General features: G+C 46.9%; 1 protein-coding gene across 1 annotated transcript in view; it reads left to right on the top strand.

Moving 5' to 3' along the window:
* The first annotated feature begins 2,206 nt into the window (after positions 1-2,206).
* Positions 2,207-11,829, top strand: part of LOC105307030 (keratin, type II cuticular Hb5-like) — a 15,276-nt gene continuing 5,653 nt past the window's right edge. Inside the window, exons 1-6 of the mRNA XM_011382393.1 lie at positions 2,207-2,629; positions 5,300-5,508; positions 7,003-7,063; positions 8,020-8,115; positions 8,793-8,957; positions 9,219-9,344. Coding sequence (XP_011380695.1) covers positions 2,207-2,629; positions 5,300-5,508; positions 7,003-7,063; positions 8,020-8,115; positions 8,793-8,957; positions 9,219-9,344 — 1,080 coding nt within the window. The remainder of the gene's footprint in view (positions 2,630-5,299; positions 5,509-7,002; positions 7,064-8,019; positions 8,116-8,792; positions 8,958-9,218; positions 9,345-11,829) is intronic.

The following is an 11,829-nucleotide window of genomic DNA, read 5'->3' as shown; positions in this document are numbered from 1 at the left end:
TAAAGGATTTCCAACAAAAAGGTATTTGGCCTAACTCCTGCATGCACCATTGGGAATACTGGAGACCAGAAAGGGTAGATACCTTGTGCCAGGCTGCAGAGTCGGCAGAGCTAGGTCAAACATTTGGGGTGATAGCCTTGGCATTTTCCTCTCTCTACCACTGATTAACTTTGTTGTGGAGATGAGTTTAACCTATGAGAAAGTGCGGAGGCATCCTCAACCTCTCCTTTTTTTCACATTCCAAATCCAATCTGTCAAGAAATCGGGTTGGCTCTTTCTTCGAATTCCATCCAAAGGTGGCCGCCTCTTACATTGTCCAGGGCTTCCTTCCTGGCATGAGCTTCTGGCATCTCCCTGGGATTACTGCAAGATCCTCCTGACCCTTTTCTTTTCTTTCACTGTTGCCTCCCTTACAGTCTGTTTTCCAGGCAGCCATTACATCACTGTGATCATTCAACAGTGTGATCATGTCAGGTCATGTTCATCTTCTGCACAGAGCCCCCAAAGCTCCACTCTGCACTCAATGGCAGCTTAAGTCCTCACATGGCCTGCTGGTCCTCCCTATTTGGCATGGGTAATCTCCCTCTCCGTACCTCCCGAACTCGCTTGTACTCGGAACTGGCTCTCATTACTCAGACCACGGGGGCTTCCTTGCTCCTGGTGGGAACACATCAAGCCTGTTCCCACCTGGGGCCTTTGCACTGGCTCTTTGCTCTGCCTACACGGCTCATCCCCTTACCTCCTCAAAATCTTTGCCCAGTGTCATCTTCTCAGTGAAGCTCTTCAGACCACCCTTCTCCTAGCTCTCCTGAGTTTTCTTATCCTGTTCTATTTCTTTTTTTCATAACACTTATCACCACCTAACGTACAGTCTATTCATTTATTAAGTTTATTGTTGATATCTCCCACTGCAAAGGAAGCCCACAAAAGTATACATCTTTGTTTTATTCACCGATGTATCCCCTGCTCATTATATGATGTCTGGCATATAGTAGGTACTCAATAAACAGTTGTCAAATGAAAGAAAGAAACAAATAGAGACCAGCATGAGGTGGGCCCCTTCCAGAGCATCAGTTTTCAAATTGGTTTCTATTTTGCTTGCTTCGTTCAGTGCATCCACCGTGGAGGAGCTCTCTCCTTTTCCTGCACACTCCACTCTTCCCTACCAGCAAGAGCTACCGTGAGAATTGTGCTTCTGTGGCCAGTCATGAATGGCCTCAGAAAGCCAGGAGCACTCCCTCCCTGTATCTGATCAGTCATCTTTCTCTCTCTTGTCGTGGATCTTTCCTCCCTGTGTCTGGTCTCCCCATGAGACCCAGCTTCCTCAAGGGCAAACTTTGCCCACCCAGCTTGATTTCCCTCAGCATCTAGATTATCGCCTTGTTCTGGTGGGACCTCAGCACTTGCCAGTGAATGAAGGCACCTCCTCCAGGCCAGCTCCTGGGCCTGGCACATCATAGAGTGTTGGCTGATATTTGTAGACTAGATGAAGAACCTCTCCAGATATTGGCCATTCCCTCCTGTGTTCAGTCTATTCGATTCAAGCAATGCTTCCCGAGGACCTAATATGCGCTAGTTGCCACGAGGGATATACACAGAGATAAGACATGATTCCTGAATCCAGAGGGCAGTACCAACTGCAATGACTCTACTATAAAATGGAATGTGGCTCAGAGCAATAACGGGGAAAGGTCTGAAGAGGCTCACTCCACATGTGCTCGCCCTGGGTGATGAGCCAGAGGTCCTTGCAGCCTCAGAGGGGAAACATGGGAAGAGCCAGTTGGTGGGACCTTGGTGGGACACGGGACCTTTTGAGTGTCAGGAATGTGTTGGCCCAGGCCTCTACTTGCCTATGTAGGATAATGATGTGAGGTCTACTCACAGGGGTAGAGAGCAATTATGGTTGAATAAATAAATATGTCTAGGCCTGTGGGCTTGAACAGTCAGGGGGCAGGTTTATTGGGATGCAGGGTCTCCTTGATACGCTATTAAAGGTGGCAAGTTTCAGTTTTCCTTCTCAAGTTTCCCCTGGGGGTGATTCTCACGCTCATAAATGGCATTAATAACTTTTTCTTGCCTTTTATGTTGTCAGGAGACCTGTTGTCTGCCCTATAAAAGGCAGAAACACTAAACCAGTCTCTGGTGCGAGACCTGGTATCCTTGGGTCCCCTCCACTTCCCTTGGCACTGCCCCGCAGAGCAGAGGCATGGCGAGCCGTTCTTATCACATCAGCTCTGGCTACGGAATCAGGAATTTCAGCTCCTGCTCCGCCGTCATGCCCAAGCCTGGGGCTCGCAGCTGTGCCAGTGCCATGGCCTACCGTGGGGGCAGTCCTGGGGGGCTGGGCTACAGGCGCCTTGGGGGCTTTGGCAGCCGGAGCCTGTGTGCAGTGGGATCCCCACGAATCGCAGTGAGTTGTACACGGCCCCTACACAGTGGAGGAATCTTTGGCTACCGGGCAGGGGGCCTCTGCGGGCCCAGCCCGCCCTGCATCACCACCGTGTCGGTCAACGAGAGCCTCCTCACGCCCCTCAACCTGGAGATCGACCCCAACGCGCAGTGCGTGAAGCACGAGGAGAAGGAGCAGATCAAGTGTCTCAACAACAAGTTCGCTGCCTTCATCGACAAGGTGGGTCTGTCGATCGTCCCCTGGTGCTGTGGCTTAGGAAGGGCCAAGGGACTTGAAACGCAATGATGGGCCAGCTTCAAATTCTTGGGGTCCCAGTGCTGCTACCAATTAGCACATGGCCTTGAGAATGTGGCTGAATGAGGGTCTTGATTTTCAAATGTTGCTCTGAGAGTCAAATGCGAAATGAATGTAAAGCCACCAGCCAGAACGGTAAGGTTTATGGCTGCCGCTTACCCTGCCCAGCAAGAGCTGAATGTGTGCCTGGGACCCCATCCTCTGAACCTCAGCCATCACACAGTGAGGAGGGTGGGTGAGCTGGGCATCTCTGCTTAGTCTGACCCGCTTCCTGGAGGAGATGCTGTCATCCTTAGTATGGAGAGGGGAGCCAGGATGAAGAGGGGCCAGAACCTCCTTTCCTGCTCTTTCCTGGTGGGGACAGCAGAGGAAGGCTGTGAATCCCCAGGACTTCTATCCACGTCATCCTCCACCCCAACCCACTCACATAGATTAAAGACACTGAGTTGAGAAACTTAAGGGAGGTCGGCGGAGGGGCTGTTGAGTCACACTTTGCCGATGTTGCAGTTTCTGAGCCCTTCTTCTGGTTAGACATACAGCTCTGGTTTTCTTTGACCCCGAGGCCGCCTCTGAGAGCCTGCAATCTGACTGTTAGGGGAGGACAGCCACTGAGGTCCAATGGAGGAAAGGCTCATCTTCCAGAGTGGAGTAGTGTGCGTTCTATACCCAGAAAGTGCACACCGGGTGATGTGGGTGGGAGCTTTGCTCTCAGACAAACACCACCATCAGAAATAGGCACATCTGCAAGTGAAGGTGATGTGCATCCATTCTTAACCTGCTGTCCAAACCACTCTTCCTTTCCATTGGCACAAAGAAGCTGACGTAGGATCATGCAGGTTATTCACTACACAGGGGCACCCACCAAGAGAGGTGAGGGGGAGGTTGAAATTCAGCGCATGTTCTGCTGGTTGTGCTGTGTGCCCTGGTGGTGGGTGGGGGGGCTGCATCTGCCTAGCGGGGCGCATTTTCCTAATTTGCTCAAAAGCACAGTGAAGACACTAAGCACGCAGACTCAAAGGCATCTTTGCATGTGGTCTTTTGGATATCACCCAGGTCCCTCCCCTGGGGATGCTGACAGCACTCACCTCCTTCCATCATTCTTCTATCAGAATAAGCTCTAAGTGTGCAAAGTACATCCATGTGGCAGGTTTAAACCTGCAGAGCAGGCAGGCCAGAGACCTGCTCCCACTACTTGGGTCTGCATATGGAGACCTAAGGCAGATCCTTTTTGAATAATCAGGATTTTGGTTCCTTTTCCCAAAAGCACGGGCCATTGAGAGTTGCTTTATGCTAGGCTTAGGGCTGGCAGCTGCATGGTGCCTGGTGAATGAAGCCAAGCTGAGAGGCATGCCCGTCTACAGGGGCAGCTGCTGCCACTCACCTCCAGACGCAAGCCCGGCATTACCTGAGTGTCCGGTTTGTCAAGGTCAGGGAAATCCAGATTCTTGCCTGAAGTCCCTTAATTATTAAATGTTGGCAATTAATCAAGTTTTATAAAACTATATGCAAGCCAAATAAAATATGCCTGTGGGCTAGATAGGGCTTGGGGGCTGGCTGCCAGTGTAAATTGCTGATGTATTCTTGCTGCCTCAGTGAGGCTCAGAGACAATGAGACACAGAAGCCTGACTGGTGGCAGAGGCAGACAGTCAGAAACCTCTTAATTCTTGGTCCAGGGTTTGCCCTCTTGGGCTCCTGCACCCTGGAGTTTGAGTGAGGAGGTTGCATTTTTAAATCCCTGCCATAAAAATGCCCACAAACTTAGCAGATTAAAAAACACAAATTTATTATCTCATAAGGCCGAAATCAAGCTGCTGGCAGGGCTGCATTTCTTTTGGAGGCCCTGAGGGAGACCTGTTTCCAGGGACAGTCAGGTTTTTGGCAGAATTGAATTCCACCTGACTATAGGACTGAGGTCCTTGTTCCCTTGCTGGCTGGTTGACGGGGATGGGAAGGTATGAGGTGGAAGGGTTGTTCTTAGCTTCTAGAGGCTTCCTGCATTCCTTGACTCGTGACCCCTCCTCCCTCCATCTTCAAAGCTGGTGATGGTGGTCAAGTGCTTCTTGCTTCTTATGTTCGAAATCTCTCCTCCGTCTCCTTCTTCTCAGCATCTCTCTCACTCTTCTGCCTTCCTCTTCCTTTGAAAGGCCCATGTGACTACTGTAGGACCCATCTGGATAATTGAGGGTAATCTCCTGATCTTTAGGTCTATAACCTTAATTCTATCCCCAAGATCTCTTTTCCATGTAATGTAACAAATTCACAAGTTAGAGGAATTAAGATATGGCCACATTTGAGAGGCTATTTTTGGCCTGCCACACATGGTCTGTGATATTTTACAGGATCAGATGTTATTTCACTCTGTGCAGAACAAATAAATCATAAATAAATTGTGTGCTCTTTCCAGGAGACGGGGATGGAATGAGGGGAAGTTATTTGGGGAATAATTATGAACTGTACTTTCAGAATTTGGCCTTTGGGGGAAGGTCACAGGCTGCTACAGGTCAGAGGCCATCCCCAAGGGCAGAGAGAATTCTTGGGGATAAGGCACCTCCCCAGACTCCTCCTGAGTCTCTTTCCCCCACCCTGGGCTGTAGGTGCGCTTCCTGGAGCAGCAGAACAAGCTGCTGGAGACCAAGTGGCAGTTCTACCAGAACCGCAAGTGCTGTGAGAGCAACCTGGAGCCACTGTTTGAGGGCTACATCGAGACGCTGAGGCGGGAGGCCGAGTGCGCGGAGGCCGACAGCGGGAGGCTGGCCTCAGAGCTCAACCACGTGCAGGAGGTGCTGGAGGGCTACAAGAAAAAGTGAGCATGGCAGGGCTGGGGGTGGTTATAGGAGTGGGGTATGTCTTGGCTTAGTCCATACAACTCTCCTGGAGGTAGACATGGCTGAAGGCCAATGTCATTCCAGTCTACCAGTCAGTTGGTTCACTATATCAGTCTGCTTCATCTTGTCTCGGCTCCCAGCTTCGCTGGCCCATCCTGGGGACTGGGAAAAGATTTAGAGAGGAAACATACCAGCCTTGAAGGAGTGAGACATATATCCAGGCCACAGACTGACCCAGAGTTAGAGAACAAATGAAACAGAAGGACCAAGATCAATAGGGCTAGAGAGCAGAACTTGGGAGTGGTTGGCCCCAGGATGGGTGGAAAGGAAAGGTCCTGGAAGAAAAATCTTGGAAAAAACAAAACACAAAACAAACAAACAAACAAACAAACAAATACAGACCAATGCCATTAAAGATATCTTATGATTGTAGAGAGTTCTTTTATTTATACTGAAGATAAATCATTAGGCTCTTGTTCTGCAAGGCTGTACAATTCAAAGGTCCACATAAATCTTATTTTAACCTGACTTGCTTAATTTGGCCGTTACCTAGTTTTACTCACTTAATCACTGTTAACTTGTCCCACTTTATCTGGCAGATACGAACAGAGTGAATTACTAGGACATAATCAGCCCTAGTAATTCTAATTGGAAGTAATTAAAATTCTGGTCTTGGAAGATCAGGTTTTACCATCCAGGTGGACTCAGCAATGGGTTTTTACTTTCCTTGGGGCGGGGGATGCAAATACAGACACAATTCTGTTTGTAGGTGTCAAAATCTGTTTCTTACTCTGGGGATACAGGGCCAGTAATTACAGAGTTCAGAGTTTATAGCAGCCCAAATTACCCTGTAATTACAAAGTTGTGAAAACCATGCTCTGGGAACTCTGGTCTCTCTCATTGGCTAGAATGGGGCTTGGCCAGACATCAGACCTCACTGCCAAGAGCAAGGGAAAAACCGGGCTGGAGGAGGGCTGTGGAAGTCCTACTAGTAGTCTGGGCAGAGTGGGTTGCTTCCAGGATTTCAAGTCCTTGGAAGTTGGGGGAGGGGAAAGAGAATGTCCTGGAGTTCACGGAGCTTTATGTTTTGTGCAGTTTTAGGGTTGAAGGACCCCTGGAGCACGTGCTTTTCGTTCATCTCACAAATTTACTGAGTGCCTTACTGCACACCAGGCAATTTAACCCAAGATGCAGAAAGAGTAAATGACTCCCTGAGGTTTTGCAATAACTTCACTTCCAAGCTTGGACTAGAAACCAGGGACTTCATGTCCATTGTCCTGTGGTGTTTTTCTTTTTTCTTTTTCTTTTTCTTTTTTTTTTTTGTGCCTGAGAAATAGGAGTCCAGAGAGGCCAAGCCTCTTCCCCTCGAGGCACACATAGTCAAGGGCAGAACCAGGGAGTCTTGAAAACCTAGGGTTTGCTGGCCAGCCCATGGCCCCAAGCCTGAGGGGCGGTGTGTTCTCTCTCCTCAGGTATGAAGAAGAGGTGGTCCTCAAGGCCACTGCTGAGAATGAGTTCGTGGTGCTGAAGAAGGTGAGTGACTCTTTCCACATGGCGAGCAATTAATTCTTGGACACTGGACGCTCTGAGATGGGGCATCTTGCCAAGGTCACATTGGTCCAGTTGTGGTGGCAGGGCACTCGAGTCCCCCAACAAAAAGAGTTTGGTTGGGCCATTGTGGCCCCTGTGCAGGAACCCAGACTGTGCTAATGGAGGCTTTATACAAAAACGACCTCATCAAACTGCCGTTTGGCTGTTTATAATCTCCCTGATTAGCCAAAATGATCACTTTTGAATTCGCCAGGTTGGGATGTCTTTGTTCTCAGCTTGCTAGTGATTTTGTGAGCTATAGCCCTCATTCAGTGCAATTGCAGATAATGAAAAGAAAAAAAAAAAAAACAGAGGAAAAATGGCTAATAATTTCCCTTTGGTTTCAAATTGGTGAGTTGAAGTGTATACTAATACTTTTTCACAAATAAGGTGCTTACCAACCACCTTATTTGTGAGTAGTCATGGAATGGAGAGAGGGCTGGTTAAAAAACTTGCCAATAGGGGCATGATCTTGGTCTCAGGCAGGAGAGTCAGCTACTTGGGTGTTGGGTGTTGCCTGATGCGGGCGCCAAGGATGACGTACCAAGGAGGCGCACTTGTGGCTCTTTGGCCCCCTCGTGGTCATGCTCCGTGGGCCAGTCTGGCTTAGCAGCAGCCTGATGCTTTGGGCTGTGATGTTAGGCTATGTGATTCAGCAAAAGCCCCAATTTTAGAGGAACTGGAAAAAAAAGTCTGTAGGGGAGCAGTGTCAGGGGGAGATAACAAAGGCCCTGTCCCTCCTAGAGGGCCTCTGAAGGTGAAGACGAGAAGTCTAGGTTAGACATGTAATTGTGAGCTAGACGGGCAGGGGTGGGGCATGGGCCAGGAGGCGGCCTTAGGCTCCACTGTAGAGTGCAGGGAATGACCCCACGGCCACCCTCCCTTGTCTTCGCCACCAGGATATAGATGGCGCCTATCTGCACAAGGCCGACCTGGGGGCCAATGTGGAGGCACTGAAGGAGGAGACCCACTTCCTGCAAGCCCTCTATGAGGAGGTGAGTCTCCCTGTCTCCGGAAGAGTAAGTGAGGGAGGAGATGGAGGAGTGTTTTCCTGGGGTATGGCTTGTCCTGGTTCCTTGGTTCTAGGAAGAGTCATCCATTCTTTACTCGTCTAGGATCTCCACATCCTTTCCTTTTGTGACCAAGGAGATTTTCTGTAGTTAGGGTTTCCTTTCAAAATGGGAATGGATAATGTCCATTTAAAATGATTTGAAGGACTATAATTCATCGCCTGTCTACACAGCACTACATGAATTGGAGTTTTGACAATATAAGAATATTTATACAGATATAATGACAATTATAGTGTGACACACAATTAGAAAACCCAGGATCTAAATCTGACCATTATCTGGTTGGCTGGATTCATACAGAGAGCTGATCTGGAGAGTTTAGGCCCCAGGCGCAGTAATCCAGTTTGTTCCTTCCCATAGAAATCTGCCTCTATTGATCCAGCATTAATGAAATTCCACTTTACTCACTGCCTTGAGGCCATGGTCCAAATTCCAGCCTTTTCCTCTTACAGCTACATGTAAAATTCTTCTGACTTGCCAGTAGCTTTCTAATTTATTTCCTAAAGTTTCAGAGTTGAAATTTTATTTTTGGATTACTTAGAGAGACAGGAGTCAGAGGGGAATTTGGAGCTGAGGGCCCTGGCTGTTGTCTCCTACAGGAAATCTATGTTCTTCAGTCACAAATCTCTGACACGTCGGTGGTGGTGAAGATGGACAACAGCCGGGAGCTCAACATGGACTCGGTCATGGCTGAGATCAAGGCTCAGTATGATGATGTGGCCAGCCGCAGCAGGGCCGAGGCTGAGTCCTGGTACCAAACCAAGGTGAACTGGAGGGCTGGGCTGCCTCCCTGGGCAGGGAGGATAGCCATAAACCTGGGGCTTCCCTGGGAAAGGCACCCAGATGCTCAGAGGGCTGCAGCAAAGGTTCTAGGTTCAGAGCAGGGGAAGGAGGTGGGACTATTGCTGAAGAACAGTAAGTACACCGGCTAATCTGGGCAGGGTGGAACCAGTGACTTCCCAGCACACACTACAACCATGTCGTGATCATTGAATATTTCCCCACGTCTGTCTTCCAACCCGCAGTGTGAGGAGATGAAGGCCACAGTGACCCAGCAGAGTGAGAACCTCCGCAGAACCAAGGAAGAGCTCAACGGCCTGAATCGCATGACCCAGAGGCTGACAGCAGAGGTGGAGAACGCCAAGCAGCAGGTCGGGGAACACTGAGACCCCACTTGGTGCACCTGCTCCTTCTGATCTGCTTTCTGCTTTCTCCTTATCTTTAGGGGCTGCTGCTGTCTTTGGAGGGGCTTAGATTTTAACAATCTGCATCTGAAGGACCAACAGCGCACAAAATGTTTTAGGGACAGGACTGGTTTATCTATTTAATATATGTCCTTATTGTCCTCTTTCATACATATATTTACACATATATGCATATGTACTTTAAAATATATCTTTATAAACTTTTTAGTGTTTTCAATTTACATAATGATATTGTACCATAAATCTCATTCTGATTCTTCCCTTTGCCAGTTAGCATTATGTCTTTGAAATCCATGCATGTTGCTATAGATGACCTGTTTCATTATTTCTGTTGATGGAATTCTATAATAGTCCTAAACCATAGTTTCCTCTTCATTCTCCTGTTGATGGATATTTAGTTTACCTCCAAATCTTTTCTAATATCACCGGTCAGTAGTATCATGAACATTTTAATACACATCTCATGTGCACCTACATGAGAGATGCTTTGCAGGTATAAAGCAAGGAATGAAATTGTTGAGTTGTAAGATATTCACTTATTTACTTTCCATAAATACCTGCGGAGTGCTGTGTCAGTATACACTCCCACTGTCGGCACATGAGGGCTTCTGTTCCCACATGTAGTATTATCGGACTTACAAATTCTTATGGATCTAGTAGGTGTAAACCAGAATCTGATTATCTGCGTTTTCATTTCTCTTGTTAACTAGTGATGTTGAATGTTTCCACATACACTTACTCCTTTGTATTTCCCCTTCTAAGAATGGCCTATTCATGTCATCTGCCCATTTTTCTGTTGTAATTCTTGTCTTCTTCTTGGTGATTTGCAGTATTTTCTTGTCCGTTCTATCTAGACTGTAACCCTTTGTCAGTTATACATGCTTCCATTAATATCTCGGTCTATCACTTGTCTGTGTGCTTTGCTCTGGTGTCCTTTATCGAACAGAAATCTTTAGCCTGGATACGGCCAAATCCATCAATTCTTACCTTAATGGTTTATACGTATGAAAGTTTGAGGTCATAAAGGTATCCTCTTACATTTTTTCCTCTACTAGTTACATAGTTTTACCTTTCACACTCAGGTCTTTAATCTGTCTGAAATTAATTTTTTTGTATATACAGGGAGTGGAGTTCTAATTAAAATTTTCTACATGTAAGAAAAGATATTATATAATTCATTCTTTAATCATGGGCTTGCGATACTACCCCTATCATAACGCTGAGTTCTCACATATCCCCAGCTCAATTCCTATTCTCTCCCTTCTGTTAGCTGTTCTTATCCACTATGTAAGATGTATTACAAGTACTTTGTTACTGTTAACAGCTGAGGAAGTGAGATATGGGAAAGGTTGACTTTCCGGAAGTGAAATTAGAGAGGAGTCGAAGTTATCTTCGCTTGGATATTGATATGCTTTTAAAAAGGGTTGATTTTATTTGGTAAGAACACTCAACATGAGATCTACCCTCTCAACACATTTGTAAGTGTACGACACATTATTGTTGACTACAGATACAGTGTCGTGCAGTGGATCTCTAGACCTTCTTTATCCTGCGTAACTGAAACTTTAGGTCCATTGATTAGTAACCTCCCATTCCCCTTTTTCCCCAGCCCTGGCAACCATCATTCCACTTGGAGTCTATGAATTTGACTATTTTAGATACCATATATAAGTGGAATCATACAGTGTTTGTCTTTCTGTGTCTGGCCTGTTTGCTTAGCTTAATGTCCTCAAGGTTCATCTACATTGTCACATATTGCCGAATTTTCTTCTCTTTAAGTGCTGAATAGTGTTCTATTGTCTGTCTGTACCACATCTTTACCCATTCATGTGTCCACAAACATGTAGGTTGCTTCTACATCTTGGCTACTGTGAATCATGTAGTTATGAGCAGGGGGTGGCTAACATTTCTTAGAGATCCTGATTTCAGTTGTTTTGGGTAAATACCCAGAAGTGGGATTGCTGGATCACGTGGTAGTTCTAATTTTAAAGTTTTGAGGAACCTCCACACTACTTTCCATAATGGCTACACCATTTTGCATTCCCACCAACAGTGTGCAAGGGGTTCCAATTTCTCTACATCTTCATTAACCCTTGTCTTGTTTTTTTGATAATAGCCATCCTGACAGGTGTGAGGTGATTCTCATTGTGGTTTCGATTTTCATTTCCATGATGATCAGTGATGTCGAGCTTTTTTTCATATACCTGTTGGCCATTTATGTTTTCTTTGGAGAAATGTCTATTTACATCTTTAGCCCATTTTAAAAATCAGGTTATTTGTATTCTTTGCTATCAAATTATAAGAGTTTTCTTAGGTAGGGCCAAGGGAGGAGCTGTGGTTAGTGTGCTAGGCATTGTAAATGGAAACTTCTTTCAGCAGGCTGAGCTCAGTGGGCCAAAGATGAGACCCCGTACAGTTGCCTCTGAAAACC

This window comes from Pteropus vampyrus, unplaced genomic scaffold (assembly GCF_000151845.1).
Source record: "Pteropus vampyrus isolate Shadow unplaced genomic scaffold, Pvam_2.0 Scaffold471, whole genome shotgun sequence".
Lineage (NCBI taxonomy): Eukaryota > Metazoa > Chordata > Mammalia > Chiroptera > Pteropodidae > Pteropus > Pteropus vampyrus.
This window is presented reverse-complemented; position numbering and strand designations above follow the sequence as displayed.